This window comes from Chanodichthys erythropterus, chromosome 16 (genome assembly GCF_024489055.1).
Source record: "Chanodichthys erythropterus isolate Z2021 chromosome 16, ASM2448905v1, whole genome shotgun sequence".
In the NCBI taxonomy this organism is placed as follows: Eukaryota; Metazoa; Chordata; class Actinopteri; order Cypriniformes; family Xenocyprididae; genus Chanodichthys; species Chanodichthys erythropterus.
In genome coordinates, this window is record NC_090236.1 from 24,988,923 (window position 1) to 25,010,963 (window position 22,041).

The 22,041-nt window shown below is 40.0% G+C and overlaps 1 protein-coding gene across 1 annotated transcript; it reads left to right on the plus strand.

The window, feature by feature from the left end:
* The first annotated feature begins 836 nt into the window (after positions 1-836).
* plppr4a (phospholipid phosphatase related 4a) lies at positions 837-20,513 on the plus strand. Its single transcript, XM_067363240.1, has 7 exons — positions 837-914; positions 7,302-7,487; positions 14,604-14,733; positions 14,989-15,184; positions 17,301-17,358; positions 17,491-17,664; positions 18,535-20,513. The coding sequence occupies exons 1-7, from the start codon at positions 837-839 to the stop codon at positions 20,041-20,043; spliced, it is 2,331 nt and encodes a 776-aa protein (XP_067219341.1). The 3' UTR covers positions 20,044-20,513.
* Positions 20,514-22,041: the final 1,528 nt, after the last annotated feature.

Here is a 22,041-nt window from a genome sequence, read left to right on the forward strand (position 1 = left end):
TGGCGTGTGTGACCACTGAAACAAACTTGAAAGAAAACTTAGATTCATGTTGGATTTTTGCCATCTTTTCTCTCTAAATGAGTTTAGGAGAACATTTAAGAAAACTCTGAGTTATATGCTGAATAATAATAATAAACAATTTTAGGCTAAGTATGTAGAGCTCCAGACAGATTCTCATTTTATAATTTAGCCTACTCTTTATTATTCACGTAGGCCTATCACTTTATGCATATTTGACAGAAGGACAAACATGTTTATATGACGTCTGAGCTGTTTACTAGCCTACTTGTAAGTGCAGTGTACTGACTAATATATATATATATATATATATATATATATATATATATATATATATATATATATATATATATATATATCCAACCATATCAAAAACAACGCCTTACAACCTCTCTGAGCCGTATTTGAGCCATTTGACTATCATGATAGTGTGAACAAGCGTGAACGCCCCCATCTCACAACACACACGTGCGCGCGCTAATGGTGAAAATGGGTTTTTAGCACACCTCTGACGTCATCTGGTCAGCATATTGCCTCTAATCAGAAGGTTGAATGTTGGCTTAAAACATTCATCGCTTTTGGACATTGTTAACATCTCCATCGGCGCGTCCCCAGGGGATGGTGATTGTGTTGTCATGGTTTCAGTCATGTTGTCGCCAGGTTTGATACAGCATCTTTCCGTGTGTCTGTATCCGCAGTAAAAGCGCACTTGGGGATGGAGAAAGCGACAGCCTGAAGGAGCGCAATTACTGCACACGGGGAGAAATTCAGTATTCCTCTCTTCACATATCGCGTTATAAAGGGACGTACCGTTTATCATGTCTGCGAAGGAAAGACTCAAAGGCAAGATGACCAAAGACAGCGTTACCTTGCTGCCCTGCTTTTATTTCGTGGAGGTAAGTGAGTCTAGTACACATTGAGAGATATGTTTCTTATGTATTATGTGTAATTAATAAAGAGAGTTAAGGGTATGATAGTCTTCATTTACGCGATGGTCACGTTCGAAATCAAAGCAGTCAAGCGGATTTGAACCACAGTCAGTGTTCATTCTGCATGACTACTCGTTAACTTTACATATACAGATATGGTCGTGAAAAGGACAAAACGTTATTTTATGATATGTGGGGGAAATACATTGAAAAATTGTTTGCTGGCATTTGCGCATCAAATTTTGACTTGCTTCTTGATGTCTGCCATTCAAAAACACCATTTTCCTGATTGTAATGTGCAGGATTCAGTGGCATAGACAACATGGCCTTAATAAAGTATTACTTCAAAGTCAAGGTGAAGGGAATCATCCACATTTCTTATAAAACTGGAAACCTAAATAAATGGAGTTAGAATATGGGCAGTTATTATATGAAGGCCAATCTGATGTGGCCTAGATATTACAAACAAATGAGTGCTGATCACTGGTGTCATGGAGATAATGGTGGCAGTCTTTGATCTGCCTTGTTTATTTGTCAAGCTGCAGTACTGAAGTCCCTATTTTTCTGAATATTGAAGAATTTTAAACATTAATCTTGTATTAAACAGCATGATCATGAACAATTGGTCGTGTCTTTCTATTCTGCTTTAAAAGTTCATTTTCATTTCATAATGAACTGACTGAAAAAACTTAAAGACTGACATAAGGCTCTACTCAAATATGTTGTTGATAAAGGTGTAATAATATCTTTATTGATTATGTATAGGTTATCTTTGTCATTTTGGAAGAGAGAAAGATTTCATGATACATATATGCTCCAATCCAGTGTAAATCAAGTGAAGAAGAAAGACCTAACCTGGAATAGTCTGTTTTGTCAGATCAGACAGAATCAAAGCTCGTTGGCTGCACTGAAATGAATATCATGTCTCTTGGTGTGACCTGGTTGCCTTCTATAGAGTTGGCTTGCTGCAGAGACCTTGTTTCTGTCCTAAGCTGAGAATTAATTTGCTTCACTTCACTAGTTTTTGCTAATTAAATTCTCTGTTTGACTAATTTGTTTCAGTTTACTAAATAAATTACAATATGGTTGGGAAGTTTAACTTGTCCTCCTACAATAAAAAATAAATAATAAAAAGGGATTCTTTTGATGGTTGAAATGTGCTGACAAATCTCACTTTAGGTTGTAAGTTACCATACCAGCCTTCTACAATACATTCCCACATTCTTACAATGTTTCCACAATTGCTTACAATGATTTAAATACCAAATTGGTTCTTATTCATTTGCTCAGTCAAAGTTAGCTAGCCCTGTTAATGCTGTTTATAATAAAACACTGCTTTGTATGTGACATTGATATCAAAATATGTTTTTATTTTGGGATTTAGGTATGTATGTGCTGCTACGAATATTAATGGCCGATACCTATAAGCAGATTATTTTCATAAATTTCCACATTATTTTCAAATATATCAGATATTTATATGACCAATAAATAGCTGAAATTAATACTATTTTATATAAATAAATTAAAAATATAAAAAAAACACCAAAAACTAAAACAAAGTGTTTTACAGTGGGTACGGAAAGTATTCAGACCCCCTTAAATTTTCGCTCTTTGTTATATTGCAGCCATTTGCTAAAAACATTTAAGTTTTTTTTTTTTCCTCATTAATGTCAACAGAATTGTTGACATTTTTGCAGATTTATTAAAAAAGAAAAACTGAAATATCACATGGTCCTAAGCATTCAGACCCTTTGCTGTGACACTCATATATTTAACTCAGGTGCTGTCCATTTCTTCTGATCATCCTTGAGATGGTTCTACACCTTCATTTGAGTCCAGCTGTGTTTGATTATACTGATTGGACTTGATTAGGAAAGCCACACACCTGTCTATAAAAGACCTCACAGCTCAAAGTGCATGTCAGAGCAAATGAGAATCATGAGGTCAAATGAACTGCCTGAAGAGCTCAGAGACAGAATTGTGGCAAGGCACAGATCTGGCCAAGGTTACAAAAACATTTCTGCTGCACTTAAGGTTCCTAAGAGCACAGTGGCCTCCATAATCCTTAAATGGAAGACGTTTGGGATGACCAGAACCCTTCCTAGAGCTGTCCGTCTGGCCAAACTGAGCTATTGGGGGAGAAGAGCCTTGGTGAGAGAGGTAAAGAAGAACCCAAAGATCACTGTGGCTGACCTCCGGAGATGCAGTCGGGAGATGGGAGAAAGTTGTAGAAAGTCAACCATCACTGCAGCCCTCCACCAGTTGGGGCTTTATGGCAGAGTGGCCCGACGGAAGCCTCTCCTCAGTGCAAGACACATGAAAGCCCGCCTGAAGGACTCCAAGATGGTGAGAAATAAGATTCTCTGGTCTGATGAGACCAAGATAGAAGTTTTTGGCCTTAATTCTAGGCGGTATGTGTGGAGAAAACCAGGCACTGCTCATCACCTGTCCAATACAGTCCCAACAGTGAAGCATGGTGGTGGCAGCATCATGCTGTGGGGGTGTTTTTCAGCTGCAGGGACAGGACGACTGGTTGCAATCGAGGGAAAGATGAATGCGGCCAAGTACAGGGATATCCTGGCTGAAGGTTTACCTTCCAACAAGACAATGACCCTAAGCACACAGCTAAAACAACAAAGGAGTGGCTTCACAACAACTCCGTGACTGTTCTTGAATGGCCCAGCCAGAGCCCTGATTTAAACCCAATTGAGCATCTCTGGAGAGACCTAAAAATGGCTGTCCACCAACGTTTACCATCCAACCTGACAGAACTGGAGAGGATCTGCAAAGAGGAATGGCAGAGGATCCCCAAATCCAGGTGTGGAAAACTTGTTGCATCTTTCCCAAAAAGACTCATGGCTGTATTAGATCAAAAGGGTGCTTCTACTAAATACTGAGCAAAGGGTCTGAATACTTAGGACCATGTGATATATCAATTTTTCTTTTTTTAATAAATCTGCAAAAATGTCAACAATTCTGTGTTTTTCTGTCAAAATGGGGTGCTGTGTGTACATTAATGAGGAAAATTTTTTAGAGTAACAAAGAGTGAAAAATTTAAGGGGGTCTGAATACTTTCCGTACCCACTGTAAGTGCTACATTTAAGTGTTAATTTAACATTGTTAATGTTTTTAAAGATTAACATATAAAGGTGACCTATTACGCCCATTTTTACAAGATGTAATATAAGTCTCAGGTGTCCCCAGAATGTGTGAAGTTTCAGCTCAAAATACCCTATGGATTTTTTATTCTGCTGCTGTCCTGCAGAGTTTTGCTCTGACTCAACTCACCTCCCTTCACATAGCTTTAGTAATCCTGAAGACATTTTAAGTGTGTTTGATCAGGGTTGTAGCTAAACTTCTTACTGGTACACCATTGTCGCTTGCGAAAACAAAATGGCAGCGCTGTGGGTGGAAACATACAGATTTAGGTGATGGTAATATTATAATAAGATTTCCTTCCTATGTCACAAGGGGAGCGAAATCTGAATGTCTTGTTTTTCCACATGCCTGCAGAGAAAGGCTTACCAAAACAAAGTTACAGGGTTGTCTATTTTCACGTTTTCTGGTTTGGTAGATGCACCGGGGACCTGATTATAGCACTTAAACAAGTGATCATTAGATGACAGCAAAAGTAAAAATTGGCATGCACCGCTAAACATTCAGTGTATGACAATATATATCCAATATTGTTATATAAAAAAATATCCCAAATAAGCCAATAACTGATAAAGTACAGATATTGTTATGTAACGTGTGTGTAGAAAGGCACAAGGCTGAGGGAGAATACGAAGAAGGATATTTAATAACAAAAACAGGCAGGAACTCACTATACTCAGTTTAACATTAACGAGAACGGACGAAGACTGAAGGAAAACACAAGGACTAAATACAAGTATCAAACAAAGGAACTAATGAGGGAGTAAATGAACACAGGTGGAAACTAATTACATGATTAACAGACTGACAGACAGAAACTAGGTCAAACTAAGGAATACAACACAGCAGACATGTGGCAGATATATTGTGCATCCATTTATATAAAGACATGCATGTACACTTTTAGCTTTGTTCCAACAAATGTTGTTTAACGAGGAAATTGTTTTAAAGTTGAATTCCAGGTGTTGCATTATTACCAGAAACCATATGTTTTGATGACTTAAAACAAAGGTATAAACAAAGTTTTGTTCTGTTTGTGTGTGTGTGTGTGTGTGTGTGTGTGTGTGTGTGTGTGTGTGTGTGTGTGTGTGTGTGTGTGTGTGTGTGTGTGTGTGTGTGTGTGTGTGTAAATATTAAAGGTGCCCAAGAACATGTTTTCAAAAGATGTAATATAAGTCTTAGGTATCCCCTGAATGTGTCTGTGAAGTTTCAGCTCAAAATACCCCATAGTTTTTTTTTTTATTAATTTTTTAACTGCCTATTTTGGGGCATCATTATAAACGCGCCGATTTATGCAGCGCGGCTCCTTTAAATCTCATGCTCTCCACCCACGGAGCTCGTGCTTGCCTTAAACAGCTATAAACAAAGTTCAAACAGCTAATATAACCCTCAAAATGGATCTTTACAAAGTGTTCGTCATGCAACATGTCTAATCGCGTAAGTAGAGTATTTAATTGGACGTTTACATTTGATTCTGCATGAGTTTGATTGTGCTCCGTGGCTAACGGCTAATGCTATACTGTTGGAGAGATTTATAAAGAATGAAGTTGTGTTTATGAATTATACAGACTGCAAGTGTTTAAATGAAAATAACGATGGCTGTTGTCTCCGTGAATACAGTAAGAAACGATGGTAACTTTAACCACATTTAACAGTACATTAGCAACATGCAAATGATTTACAAATATCACTAAAAATATCATGATATCATGGATCATGTCAGTTATTATTGCTCCATCTGCCATTTTTCACTATTGTCCTTGCTTGCTTACCTAGTCTGATGATTCAGCTGTGCACAGATCCAGACGTTAATACTGGCTGCCCTTGTCTAATGCCTTTAATAATGTTGGGAACATGGGCTGGCATATGCAAATTCTGGGGGCGTACACCCCGACTGTTACGTAACAGTCGGTGTTATGTTGAGATTCGCCTGTTCTTCAGAGGTCTTTTAAACAAATGAGATTTATATAAGAAGGAGGAAACAATGGAGTTTGAGACTCACTGTATGTCATTTCCATGTACTGAACTCTTGTTATTCAACTATGCCGAGGTAAATTCAATTTTTGAATCTAGGGCAAGTATGTGTATTATAAGTTGAGTTTCAATAACTTGTTTAAAATATAAATGACAAATGTTTTAAGTTTAAAATACTTTTGCAATTCACTGTTTAACATCTGTAAATATGCAGTCAAAATACAGAATTAGTAATGGTTATGGCTGGGAAGAGACAGTAACTGATAATCGATCCAGTACAGTATTAAAGAGGTTATTATTGTCTGTGCTGTAAGATGCAGCATCAATAGGAGTTTAGACCACAGGGGCTTTTTCTGCAGATGCTCTCCCCTTTTTAGATGGGGGTTGATTATAGTAATTAAACCCCCTACCCCCACCTTTGATCTTCATGCTGTCCACTCAAGTTTCGTAATTATTCAGTACGATGACACATTTCCACTTTGTATAGCACAGCGCAATATTCCTCTTGGGAGCTCTGCTGCTGCGAAGACATCTCCAGCTGATCCTTGTTCACTGAGATACTATGGGGCAATCTGTGTCAATGACAACAGTAATTCCAGGATATCTAAAGACGTTCCATGCATATTCACCTGAGAAACCCTTCTGCCGTAATCACACATCTTCTGTCTAACCTTAGCATGAACCCGGTATCATTAAAGAGTAAGAAAAGCCTTAAGAGATGTAACTCTAGCATAGTTTCATCCAAACCCTCATTACATGTATCAAAGTAAGAAGCTCATTTACCAACATAACGCTGACAAGTGCAAATACATAGCCAGGTTTTTAGCAGCAGTGATCTCCCAAATGCATTTCATGCTTCAACAACAATAGTTTTTATTTTAGAAGAAGATAGGAGTTACGTGAATGAGAACAACTATTACGAAATGGGACTTAAATTGATAACAGGTTCTCTCTGAAATCCTAAGCATGAAACAGTGGCAAAATACAGTTCAAAAGTCAAATGATCAGATGCAGTGCCTCCATTGTGCTATAATTGGCTGATTACCTTGTCAGTGGAATAATTACATTCTATCACATTCGCAACGGTTTGCAAATCAGCCTGGATGAGTCGAACAAGCAAACTATGGGACTGTGCACCATTTGATAAATTTTGCATAATTTTCATTGTTGTTCTTTACTCATCTTCATATTTATCATATTCCTTCTGTTTTATCTCTCCAGCTCCCGATTCTGGTGTCCTCAGTGGTCAGCTTGTACTTCTTGGAGTTGACAGACATTTTTAAGCCAGTGCGTTCAGGCTACAGCTGCAATGACCGCAGCCTCAGCATGCCTTACATTGAGCCCACAAAGGAGGTCATCCCCTTCCTCATGCTCTTCAGTCTGGCTTTCGCAGGGCCAGCAGCGACGGTAAATGCCATAGTGCCACTCTTGCTCTTATTTAGTTTAGAGGACACTCTTACTTATTCATGCAGGCTTAGTGTTTGATCTCATTTTAGAGGGTCAAGGATGAATATTAAAGTGAATATTAAGTTTTTGATGGAATGACTCTTTTTCTACAATCTCTGTGTAGTGACCTGAAGTTGAATGTGGCAGGTGTTTTTTTGTTTGTTTGTTTTGTGGTATTTGGTTGTAAATTGTTGCTAGCTTTGCACACATAAGTAAAGGCCCTATGAAATTGCTTGATGCCTTTAGCTTTGTCTTAGCCACAAACAATGATTTGCTTCTTCCTAGTCATTTGCAGTTGGTATTAGGGGGAAGGATATTTTGTCCAATCAGATGCTCTTTAATGTATAGTATAGGATGAGTCATCATTTTTCACTTAGATGGCTTTAAAACTAATACCCAGATGTGCCAATGTAACTTAAGCATAAACAAATTACATAATGAAAGGTAGGGTAGGCAATTTCAGAGAGGCTAGCAATAGCAAGCTAGCTTTGAAAGCATAAGATCCCTCCCTTCCTTCAGAGCGCTCTCCAAAGCCATGCCTCCTCCAAAACACATGAACACGCTCAGCGGAGTCTGCAAAGCGTCTAGAGAGGCTGTGTTAAATTACCTCATGTCTCAAAGCACATAACATTACAATAATAATGAACATAAACAACTTAAACAGTGCTCACTTGTACCACCTGACTGCTGCAGATTTATTTCGGCGTTGATAGTGTTTCCATAGAATCATATAAATCTGAGTCTGGGGACGTGTACAGCTCCGGGTTGAAAGTTACGGGTTGCTATCTTGTAATTGAGGTTTCGACATGGCATGAACGCAGCATAAGCTCATTGTTTTGTTTCGGGAGGAACTGTAAAAGGTGGCTTCTGTTTATGACGCTCTGTGACATTTGGATCGAATGCAATGATTGGACAAACATTTTTTGGTCCCGAGACTTCCACAGAAGATATATGTACATTTTTTTTAATATAGACCACTTCTATTATTGATTGCTATCAGGTTGTGAATAGAGTTTCAACCAGTATAAGCGTTTATGAAAAACTTTGCCAACCCTACCTTTTCCTAGCTTTCACCTCGCCTAAATTGCTGTTATCATTCCTATTCAAGGTCTCTCTTTCTCTCTCTTTATTTCTTGCTCTTTGCCTGTCTCTTTTGCGTGTTGTATTTTCCCCAAACTGTCAGTGAAGTTTTGACTACCGCCCACCCAGCATGCATTTCGAACATCAGCTGGGCGTCAAGGCTCTAAGCCTCTCCAGGCATGTTGTGAGTGTATTATCAAGACCCTGGGTGATGAACTCAGGAGTCCAATAGATTGCCCTCAATTGCATTTCACCATCTGTACATGTTGAGGCCTACAAGAGTGTCACTGCAAAGGCAACTCAGTAGAAATATCTCGAATAGCTAATTATCACATTTCCTTTCAAACTTTCAAAAGTTGGAAGTTTGGAAATGTTTGGAAAGTGTAGCTTTTGAGAGTCATACACACTACCATTTAAAAGTTTAGGACCAGTAAGATTTTTTAAAAGAAATTAATCCTTTTACTCAGCAAGGATGCATTAAATTGATCAAAAGTGACTGTAAAGTTAGGGGTGGAGGAAAAAAATCGATACAGGCACAGCATAGTATTGCAATGTTTTGCATGTTGATATTGTATTGATACACAATCTTTGCAGGGCCTGAATTTCGGCTCATGATTGCAAATATTGCGCATAATTGTACCATGAGCTCTCTGCTTACAATGCAGAAAATAATAATAATAATGGTTTGAAATCTGTTTTTCAGACTGTAATTTCACAAACAGTGCAAGTAACACAGACACACACAGTGTGTAAAGGAAGTGCATTCTGGCATATTTATGAACAAGGACTACTTGTTGAAGGCTAATTAAACATGTTAATTTGACACACAAATGCCGTCACATTACCTGATAGCTCACCTGTTACATTACTGTTACGTACAGTTGGTGATAATGGTTATAGTCCTTTGAATTCAAACTGTCACAATACGTTATTGTGTAGGCTATTTTTAACAACGAAAATAACTCCATAGCATTATCATTGGCAAATTTATGTGACCGTATCTTCTTAAAACAACAATAAAAAATGATTCAGCACATAATTCGATTTCATAACTGAAAAAGAGTGTAAAGTATAGTTACCTTACATTAGTAACAGGTCGATAGTTATTATTACTTTTACATTAGGGTGTTAGTAAGGTTGTTCTTTGTAAAACTCTTTAAAACAATAAGGTATTGTAAAACAAATGCATTAAACTGAGTGTGAAAACATTGAAGTGTGCAAATATTTTTATTTGACAACTGTAATTTCTAATAAAAAAATATATGAGGAAGGAAAATATTGAACAAGAAAGGGATGATGGACATGAAGACGTGAAATGAACAGATTATAAACTTTATCTTATTAGATAAAAACAAATGTGGCACAATATATGATATTGCAATACTCAGCATATTGGAAAATCTTTTAAAATTGCAATAATATTCTATTGTTGGGCCTCTGTTGAATTCCACCCCTATATAATGTTAAAATGTTACAAAAGATTTTAAATTCTTTTTAAAACGTATAAATCTTTGAAACTTCTTTGTAACTTTCTATTCATAAAAGAATTATGAAAAAAAGTATCAGGGTTTTTACAATTATATTAAGCAGCACAACTGTTTTCAACATTGATAATAATAATAAATGTTTCTTCAGCAAATCAGCATATTAGAATAATTTTTGAAGGATCATGTCACACTGAAGACTGGAGTAATGATGCTGAAAATTCAGCTTAGCCATCACAGGAATAAATTACATTTTAAAATATATTTAATTAGAAGTTATTTTAAATTCTAATAATATTTCACAATATTATGTTTTACTGTAGTTTGTACATGCAGCCTCAGTGAGCATAAGATGAATTTATGCATAAAAACATTTTAAAAATCTTACAGACCCCAAACATTTGAACGGTAATGTAGCTTTTTAATAAATAGGTCACTGGGTCGCAGCTGGGTCAATGACACTAAACCTGTCCCAAAAAAGAAAAGGAAAAATCTTGTAAAAATCCAGAATAAAACATGTCAATTCTTAGAAATTCATGTTGGTTTTGAAAAACTTTTTTTTTTTTAATTTCAAGAAAAGTTACAGTATGTTTTACAGGAAAGTACAGTATGTGCCATCAAGTAAAAAGTAATAACATATTTTGGCCATGTAAACTCTGTAAAGTTCCAAGACTTACAACCACATTTATATACGAGAGTGAATCCCCTAAATTATCGCTCTGTGTGTATACGGAACATTACTCACTCCCAAAATTGCAATGGTTGACACCATGGAAACCATGGCAAAGTTCTGGTGTCTTGCACGTTTGGTATCCGCTATTTTTGACCAAAATAATATTACAGTGACCAAAGACTTATGTTCTGCTATTTTGACAAAGCCACTACAGGGTGTCTTGCTTATGCTTGTAAGGCTACTTCACAGAGCATGTCCTCATATTATAAGTGTTTTTAGGCTTGTTATTTGATTTTGGCTCTTAAAGCGATCAAGTTTATAGAGTTAATAAAGTGGGCAGGTGCAGGTCACAGTATTTTATAATTACAACAATAGATGTTCATGTCGGTTCCGTACACTGTGCATAGAATATTGTAAATGTGGTTGTCACTCCCATAAATTACTAGATTAAGCACTAAAAGGTGAATTGACAACCAAATTTATCTGCAGTGTATATGTATATGGCCCTTTTGTATTTTACAACTCTCAGGAATTAAACAGATTTGAAAGAGCTTTATGTCATTGTTCCAGCTGCTTATATATTCACAGCGGCTTTCAAAGTTTGTTATTCCACTGTTGGTCTCATCAACATCATCTTAAAAAAATTACTTCACTCCACCTATATTCATCAGAGAGCAGATTCGTTTAATGTTTAATGACATATTTGTTTCATCAACTCCCCAGGATGTCGCTTGGGTGTTTTCATCACATTAGTTGCTCCACCATACTGGCCTAATTAATTTTGCAAGGCGGCTATGCTCTTTTAAGTGCTATCACTGTTTGTTATCCTGTGCATTATGCATTTGCCACTGCAAATGAAAGGAGAATTGGACTTGGGTCTGCAGTGAAGCATGAGTACAAATCTCCTAAGGGTGCCCCGATCAGGATTTTTGGGGCTGATCAATGATCACGGGAAGCAGTATCAACCGATAGCGATCACAGATACCGATCATGGTGTCTATTTGAAGCGTTGCTTGTTTGTGTTAAATAAGAGGCGATCTATTGCTGGAATGTGTTGTTTTTTGCGAGTGCTCGCATTGCCGCTGTTATCAGTTCTCTCCTGGAACTCGTACACACTGCGCAGTGTTCACACAGATAAGCTATTCAATCTACCACTTAACGCCATTGCAGAGAGTCTCTATTCTTCCAGTGAAATCACAAAACAAAATGCACACAAATGTGTCCCTGCTCTTGATATAGAATCACTTATGAACAACTATACGAGGGCGGATTAGAACCCAGAACCTCTGACAAGTTTAACAAAAATTCTACCACTATCCCATTAAAAGACTCAAGTGTTATGTGTGAATTTCAAGCAGTAGCGCAAATAAATACAATAGAAGAAAGATACAAATGAAATAAACAGTGTTTTAAGTTTTTATCAGGTAGCTCTAACAGTTGTATTCAGGTAAGAAATACTACAGAAACTGAATAAGGAATCAAATCCGGATAGTCTTCCCTGAATAAATCAAAAACATATTAAGCCTTACAATTAAAGTTATTTGTAACGAGGTTAGTAGATATGGGAAGAAGGAGGCGGGAACCGGCGAACATTCAACGTAACTTTAATTAAAAAATAAACAAACAACAAAACGAAAGTAATGCCGGCAGACCCTCGCGGACATCTGCCGGCCACACAAACATAATAAAACATAAAATAAAGTCCAGGCCTGGTCCTCTCTCGTCCTCCACGGTAGTCGCCCCTCCTTTTATGCTCCCGGAGCTCCTCCGTGAGGGACTCAAGGCCGGTGCGCCTCCCAGGTGAAGCTCATTAACACTCGCGCCACCGGCCTCGCGCCGTTCCCTCACGGCTCTCGCCCGCCCTGGTCGCCACATACCCCCATCGCCCCTCGCTGGCCGGGGGGTACCTCCGAGACTGTGCTCTACTCCCCCCCCGGGGCCTGTCTCGGCGGCCGCAGCACCTGGGGGTAAGGACAGACGAGACGAGAGAAAGGAGACGGAAGCAAGGGGAGCGACAGGACGAGAGAGGGGAGAGAGGAAAAAGAAAAAAAAAAATTCTTGGTCCGGTTCCCCGACACACTGCCGCTTGGTCCTCAGCCTGCCGAGAGGCTCTTCTTCGCGGTGCCATGCGGTGGCACTGGACGCTCGGTGGACGGCCCGATCCTCGACCGCCTCCTGGCGGCCGGCGATGGCTCCTCCGACTGAGGGCAGCCGGCAGCGAGTCCCCCGTTCCCTGCTCCTCCCCTTTATGGCGGACGGCAGCAGGCTCCGGCCCACGGTGAACGGCGGCAACTCCTCCGCTCCCTCTTGGACGGCAGCCACCCCACCTCATCCCAGGAGCACGGCATCCGGGTCTCCGTCCCACCTTTCACAAGGCTCCAGCACCACCGCCTCGGGCAGCCTCTCGCGGTCTTCACTCCCGCGCTGCCCGAACTCCGCAGCACCGCGATCCCCCTCAGCAGCGAGGGCTCTTCGACAGCATGTCCCTCCTTCCTCCCGGGTTTCGGCACCAATGTAACGAGGTTAGTAGATATGGGAAGAAGGAGGCGGGAACCGGCGAACATTCAACGTAACTTTAATTAAAAAATAAACAAACAACAAAACGAAAGTAATGCCGGCAGACCCTCGCGGACGTCTGCCGGCCACACAAACATAATAAAACATAAAATAAAGTCCAGGCCTGGTCCTCTCTCGTCCTCCACGGTAGTCGCCCCTCCTTTTATGCTCCCGGAGCTCCTCCGTGAGGGACTCAAGGCCGGTCGCCACATTATTCATTCAAGAGCAGTGAGTGATTTTCTCTTTGTCTTTTGTTGTTTGATTTCCATTAACGATACAGCAGCAGCAGGTATTTATAGGCTGCTGTCACTTTAAGACCTGAGGCGTTGTCACACATGCGTTTTCTTTTTCAACAGTTTTCGCTCATTTGTGCAGACATGATGTGAAGCCATTTGTGCATTTTGAGAGAGACAGAGCGAGAGTGCTGATTCACTCATGCTGTATGTGAAATTACATCTTACAAAGTTTTCAAATTGCTGATTTGTCAAAAGTTACTGCAAGGACTGCATGCCACTGCAAACATATCGTATATACCATACCTCTAATGGCAGGCACACGTCTTTAAGTGTTCTCAGCATGAAATCGGTTTCTGAGATTGGCAAATTGAGAGATCATCGTCATTATAAGCGATTATCAACCAATAGTGAATCTCCACCTCAGCACAAACATTTGAGTCATAATTTTGTCTAATCACTCAACAACACTCTCTCAATGTTAATTCACCCAAATGAGGTTTGAGCCTCAGTACTGTATGGGTATGATGGCTGAGCCTGTGATAGCGGGTGGCATGTGAACGTGTGTCCTGCTGGTATCTCCAGCTGTCATGGAAGCGCCTGCTACACTCGAGTGCTGCACTTGACTGTAGGTGTATAGCAAGTGTGATCCCAGGGGAGTATGATCACTTGTTCATCTCTTTCACTCCCTATCTCGTCATTCACAGCAGATGCCCCCTTGCAGAAGCATTTACATATAAATCTATAGGGTTTCTGCTTTTCATTTACGTGGAATTAACATTTTAGCCATTGCAATAGTGGAGGCCTGGATGACTTACAAGATACCCCCCTTCCCCTCATCAGTTTGTACACTTTTGGATGAAATCCACCTCATATGGCTTTAAATGAATGGATGGATGGATGAGAGTGATTACTTTAATTACAGTAATGGAGTTGATGTGTCAGTGATTCTATTAGAAATGACCCCTGGAAGCCACTAGAAAGGGGAGGAGTGGCAGTTTAACAACAGTGCTGTATGTTTGGGTAAACACAGATGACCATCTTCCCACAGATTATGATTGGGGAAGGGATCCTGTACTGCTGCTTGGCCAGAAGAAATATCGCCATCAAAACAGAGGCTAACATAAATGCCGCTGGCTGCAATTTCAACTCTTACATCCGAAGGGCTGTGAGGTTTGTGGGTGGGTGTATATTTCTCTGCTCTTTGTGACTCTAAAAAAAGCCATATAACTTGTATAAATATTGTTTGGAATACACTCTTGATCTTGACTCATTCTGTCTGTTTTATAGTCTTGTACTATATTGAGTTTGATATTAATAATGAAAGCTCCATCTATTTTATCACAAGCCTATGAAGTGTACTTGCTATTTATGAAATCTAGTATTTGAAAGACCTCTGTGTGTGTGTGTGTGTGTGTCTTTTGCTTCATTTTCAGGGGTTCACGTGTTTGGCCTGTGCATCACAGCACTCATCACAGATATTATCCAGCTGGCCACAGGATATCATGCCCCCTACTTCCTTACTGTGTGCAAGCCCAACTACACCAGCCTCAACACTTCCTGTGATGAAAACTCTTTCATTGTGGATGACATCTGCTCTGGGCCTGATCCAGCGGCCATCAATGCCGGCAGGTCAGAGAGTGGTATCTGTGTCATATTGTAGTTTGTCAACCCTGATGCATAATCATGCTCAACAAAGGTCTACATTTGGACCAGATATTACATTCTATTTCAAAGTCAACATGAAATGTTGTTTTTAACCCATTTTACTTCCATATTGTGATGCATTTCCAAGTTAAACAGGACATTTAACCAGGAAGAAATATATGGCAAGATCATTTTATCCATCAGGAATCATTTTGGTGTGAGAATGGAAACAGACTTAATGTGAGACTAAGACTGTGTGTATGTAGCTATTTGGCTATTGGTTAACATTATTCAATAGCCTGTGTAGTCAAAATGATGTCAGGGGAAAAGGAAGGCAGTTTTAGAGGCAGCGCAAGTTACTGTTTCTATATTTAGATTAAAGATTACAAAAATTAACTTTTATTCTTTGTAAGAACATCCAACGAGTCACAGTTGTATCTCACAATAAGACTGTGAGCATGAGTTTAGAAAGTAAATAGGGTCCATTATTTTGATTTATACAACGGGGCTGTTGAATGCTTGAATCTGATTGGTTGACCAACATTCTAAGGTGTGCAGTTATTTTCAGGGAAATGCACGGCTGAAGTAGCTCTAGGCAGGTCTTGACCACATTGCAGTTCCATATCACTTCGCCAAATGATTTCAGTTATTTCATTAGGTCCTACAGCCTACACTGCAAAATAAACAAAACCCACAACAACACTGACCAAGCAATTAAATATAGTAAACAATAGGATGAAAACGACAAATTATTGTCATGGTTTTTGCCACAAAATACGTTTTATTGTGTCCTGAAAGTACATACTCTCTCACGCTTTCTCTCTCTCACGTACTGTACACACGTACTGTATAGTACGGACACACACACATTCACATATGCTTATTCTCTCTCTCTCTCTATATCTCTATTGCGTTAATAACTGTATCAACTGTATTAGTCTGCTGTCAAGGCTCAAGCCTTCGTTACTAGTTCTGAAATTACATTTTGGAATTAGCAATGGATGCTTGGGATGAGATGCGTAAGGAATTAGTCCCACACAAGAGTGTTATAAGGACAAAAACCTGAAAATTGTCTTGAAATACAACATTGGAACAGTGTCTTGATGTGTAGTAACCGTAGTATAAGCAGAATAATTGACTCCGGGCCATTAAATTCTTAGAAAATAATGCACACCCGAGGTGCATTATTTTCTAAGAATTCAACAGCCCGTCATCAATTATTCCTTACTTAATCTGGTCCAACTAGAATAATCTGATTCTTAACGACATATTTTTTAGTTCACTCCCACTTCAAATTGGCAAGATTCTTATACCATTTCAAGATTTTTCCTCAACCAACTGCAGATAAAGTACTTGTGTCATGCAATGATGCAAGACTGACCTTATGAAAAGCTGACTCTGAAACTGGAGTGTGTCTGATTAACAATATAACCAAACAAAGATGATTAGACATATTATGGCTGACGAAATTTAATTGGTCCTACTGCGTAACAGCTCTAATTACAGTAAAGGTCTGATTGGATCAATAGATTTGTATATAATTTCTGCTGTAAACAGTGTAGATAAATATGAAGGCAGCAGAATGAATGCGGAGCTGTCCTCTGGCACATGGCGTTCCTGTAAAACCCACACAGGGTTCAGTCTTGATGCTTCACTCACAACCCGGCTGCCCATTCCAGCACACCCACACACATCCATTTGCACAGCTTTGCTTTTCAATCTTCCACTCATTTTATGCACTCTCAATAGCCACAATTACATGTTGTGCAGACATTTTGTATAACTTAAAAATTAGACGCAAAGAGGGTCAGTGTGGTGCATGTGTTCCCCGAAGGCTTACACTACTGTGACATATATTGAAATGTCTCTCCAGAATATCTAGCAGACATGCATACAGACATATTTGTTGGTTTTATGAGAACATTCTTGGAAATAAAAAGCCCTGATCTTGTTTGCCACTCTATATGAATTATGGCACTATGGACGTGATCATCTGTGGCTTTCCATTCCCATCTGTCCCTTAGCATGGTACAGTACCTCAAATGTGTTCAGTGTGAAAAAGATCTAATGATCTAACAAGGCGGTCTGTCTCTCTTTACAGGAAGTCCTTTCCATCTCAGCATGCCACTCTGGCAGCCTTTGCGGCTGTGTACATCTCCGTAAGTAATCCACTTGACTCATGGCACAGTTGGCTCAAGCAAAATCTAGCTGCTTGCCAAATAATCCCACTGTCCTTTCCACTATTAAGAATTTCCTAAAACTTCAGTCAAAAGGCTGGTCTCCTTCCACAGATGTACTTTAATGCCACTCTGACTGACTCGTCCAAGCTCCTGAAGCCACTCCTGGTGTTCTCCTTCATCATCTGTGGCATTATTTGCGGCTTGACTCGCATCATTCAGTTCAAGAACCATGCCGTGGATGTCTACTGTGGCTTTCTTATCGGAGGGAGCATAGCCGTCTACCTGGTGAGTCCTGCTGTCACAGAGATGCATAAACAAAGGCAATGCGTGGATGATAGTTCATTTCATAATCCCATGACCGATCCATATTACTCTATGAAACCTTACTCTGGAGAAGAATCATAGAGAATTAGCAAGGTGCTATAAGACAATGCTGCTTTAATATAGGTAAAAATAGCTCACACATGCAAATCCCTTGTGGCTCCTTTTCTGTTCTCCACCCACACACCCCCCTCACATTCCTCCCACCATTTCTTTCTTTTTCTCTCACTCTCTCTCCTTACCCTCTGCTCAATCTGCTCTGAGGTCTATGTACATCCTGTGGTTTCTAACACTGACAACAATGCCAAAACACCTTTAGGAGGAATTAACGCAGCTGAGGCAAATCAGTACATCAGCTACTGGTTTTATTGTTTGCTTAACATAAACTACATTAATCAGGCCAAGCGATTAGCTGGGTAATGCTATTTGAACTGTGAAGTCCCACATTCTGTGTATAGACCATGGAAAATATGAGTATTGATGTTGAAAAAATATGCAAATGTGTTGGAAAAACAATTACTGGTGACATATGACCTTAGGACAATCCTGTTGTGAAAAGAAAAACTAAATCTTCTGGTCAGGCTGATCTGTTGACTGGTCCTAGAGGGGTTTGGGTACTTTACAGGTGGCCAGGATGGGAGACCAGATTAAAACAGCTAGAGGGTTTTTCCAGCAGAGAATACAGCCTTTTGAACCTTTAGATTATGCAAGTATTTCTCAAATCCTCAGTTCCATGTGCAAAAAATAAGTATCACTATTCTGACTAACATCTTTATGGCATCTTAACTTTGATTTATGTTGGGGTAAAAATTGTACCTTTTTGCACTACTTCAGGGTCTGTATGCAGTCGGGAACTTTAAACCTAGTGAAGACACATCTTTGAAGACACATGCACATCCTCCTCTCCGTCAACCACAGCCACCACAGCCTCCACCACAGCCTCAGCCAGTGGTGCCTCCACCTGCTATGCGGGAGCCTCTGAGACCTCTACCCAACTTGAACACAGATCCACCACGCTTACTGCCACCTAAGAGCCTGAGTATGCGGGAACGTCCCACCTCGGCACGCTCTGAAAGTATCCTACTTCGTGGACCGTCCTACAGAGAGAACCACTCTATGTCCAGCTTGAAGAGGGCAAGCACCGAGGTGGAGTGCATTACGCCACCCAGTCCCCTCTGCAAGGAGAGCTTTGTGACATTCAGTAACACCCTGCCTCGCGTGCATTCAACCGGAATTGAAGAACCAGTGCCTCGCCGCCATGCTGCTATCCATGCCTCCATGGACTCTACACGTTCCAAGCAGCTGCTCTCACAATGGAAGACCAAGAATGAGAATCGCAAGCTGTCTCTGCAGGTGATGGAGGCTGAGGCTGGACAGCTTTCTCCCCAGCGAAGCATGGAGCTCCGCTGCAGCTCTGAACCCTCAGCTGTGGGCTTGGATGGTGAGCTCCGTGGTGGACCACCGGGACAGTACATGAAGCTTGCTGCTAGTGCTGTGCCATTAGCCAATCATAATAACTCTGGTGGCCTAGCTGGTGGAGCCAGGGTATCTATCCAGTCACGACCAGGATCCTCCCAACTGGTGCACATCCCTGAGGAGACCCAAGAGAACGTGAGCTACTCACCTCAGGAGGATGATGGAGAGCTGAATGATGGTGGGGGAGGGGGTGGGACAGCACGGTCAAAATGGTTGAAGGTGGCAGAGAAGAGCACCGCCTGCCGGACTAACAGCCAACCACGTATCATGCAGGTCATTGCAATGTCCAAGCAGCAAGGCATGTTGCATGGTAGTCCTAAAAGTGAGGGCAGCACCGTGAGTTGTACTGGATCCATCCGTTACAAAGCCCTGATGGATCAGGAACCTAACTCAGGCATTGTTCGAGTGGAGGCCCACCCTGAGAACAAGCCCGTGGTTAAACCACCATCCACAGATGGCAGTGGGTCCTGGAGGTGGAAACCACAGGAGCGGGTCAGCATCCGGCAGTCTCTCGAGCTCAATGACCTGAACCGGGACTCCGAAAGCTGCGAGTCATTGAAAGATGGCTACGGCTCCATAGATGGCAACCGGAGCCTACCGGACATCAGCAATCCCCATCATCCCCATTTCCACCATCACCACCACCAACAGAGTATCACCACCATCCGAGTCACACCGGTGGAAGCCAGCAGTGAAGCCACGTCAGAAACTCTCTCTACCACCTCCAGTCGAGACTCCACCCTACGCAGGAAAGGCAACATTATCCTGCTGCCTGACAGAGGACCTAGTCCTGAAAACACCAGGAATCTGCCTCACTTTTTCAAACCCTCCCCTACACCTCCCCCCATTTTGACTTTCAAAGAGTGAAAGAAACATCTTTCTGTACCAATCCTAAGAGTTGCCTTGCTCTCTGAACTCTGAAGACTGGAGGCTCTGTTAAAAGAATGAGTAGAGCCAGTCATTCTGGATACATCTACGTTCCCTGACCATTAGACACACCTGAACTCTCCAGAACACATAAGGCAACGTCATGCATTTTCAGTCTACGTTCTGTAGGTCTTGTTACGAAAAAATAAGCACAAAATATGACATTTGGAGCTGTTTGGTAAGGGTGATTGTTTGATTTGCCTTTTATTTTTCTGGATTAATTTTGTTATTGAATCAATCCATTGTCTTATCGGAATCTGTCTGTTGTCTCATGGCAACGTGGGTGCTTTTAAAAACTTTGTAAATTTATATATATTTTCTCAATATAAATATTTGTATGTATACTGGACCACTCAATCACATGCTTAAGGAAAATAATTGTTTTCACTATGTCGCTATGAAATATTTAATACGGGCTTTCAATCAGACTCATAGCTTTTAGACAAATAGGACAATGTTATTGTGATTTTTACAGAAGGTTTTAGAGACAGTGTTTTAACCAAATGGATGTTTTGTTTAGTGGGCTTGTTTAACCATATGCACTGTGTGTTTTGGTGACCATGAATGAGCTATTTACATTCAGACAGCTGAAAGGCTCTTTGCTGGCATAGAGACAATGAATTTATAGAGACTCAGCCTTTGGCATTGTAATGCAGAGAACAATACATTCTTCAGACATTAATATCGTATTGCCTTTGTATAATGTAGAACTTTTATTTGGTTCCACAGGCCAATGAGCACTATTTCACTCATATATATTGATTTGCAAGCCCCTGTATTTTATACTAGTTTGCTTTGAGCACAGGTATAATTGTGTTTTATGGCCCATTGCTGTACATTTACAGTGATGTATTGTGCATATTTTCTTGGTTGTCCCCCATTTTGCCTGGTAGGATGGGGTTATATAGCTACTGAGGTGCGTCGTTCTCTTCATTTTTAAGCGTGTGGGCATAAACAAATGACTCATACTTCACTGCACATTGCAGAGAAGCATACACAATATAAGAGCAATAGGAGGCCCCCAAAGGTACTAGTGGGAATACATTGCTTATTTTTGTAAACGTCTAAAAAAACACTAATAATCATATTCATAGAGTGCCTCAAAAAGAACTAAATGCCTATTAGCTAGTGATTACTTAGCTCCATCTTGCAGTAACTGTACAAAAAGTTGCTAATGGTGCAGAATTGACAGATGTTCATTGACTTCGCTTTAAATAACTACTGTCTGTGCTATCGAATTGCATTGGAAAACGGGCACAGTCATTGCATAATGACAAGTGCTGCATAAACTAAACTTTTAATAAAATACACATAATAGACGATGTTAGGATTCGTCCGGTGTGGCGTGTGTATTTCTAAACAGTTCTAAACTGTGTATTTGTATTTCTAGCTCATTGTTTACATCCTTGTTAGGATCATATTGTAATATACATAAATATTGCCAAATAAGAATGTATGTTGAACAAGGTGACAGATACATTTAGTTAATTCATGTACAGTGTCACTTATATGTTTTTTTAATTGAACTTAGATTTCAATGATATATATATATACATATTTTAATGTGTCTGTTTTAAAAGAGTGAATCAGAACCAACACATTTTAAAGTTTTATATGTGCTTGTACAGTATAATTGTACCCCACATTATGGCTTTAACCTGTCCTTAAATATGCATGGTGACTTAATGTACTGCAACTAAAGGATTTGTTTTGTTTTGCTTTTCTTTTTTAAATGATGCCTTTAATAGTGATGGCTGGTACCTTCTGCGGAATCAACCGGATAATCATTAAATCTTTTTACCCCTGTAAATAGGTATTTGTAACTTTGCCAGCAAACTGTTGAGATGTGAGAAAGGTCAGTGGGTTATTATTTGAGTGTCATTGACACACTTTCATTATTAGTGCTCCAAACCAGATACGGTAAATCAGAAAAATGGC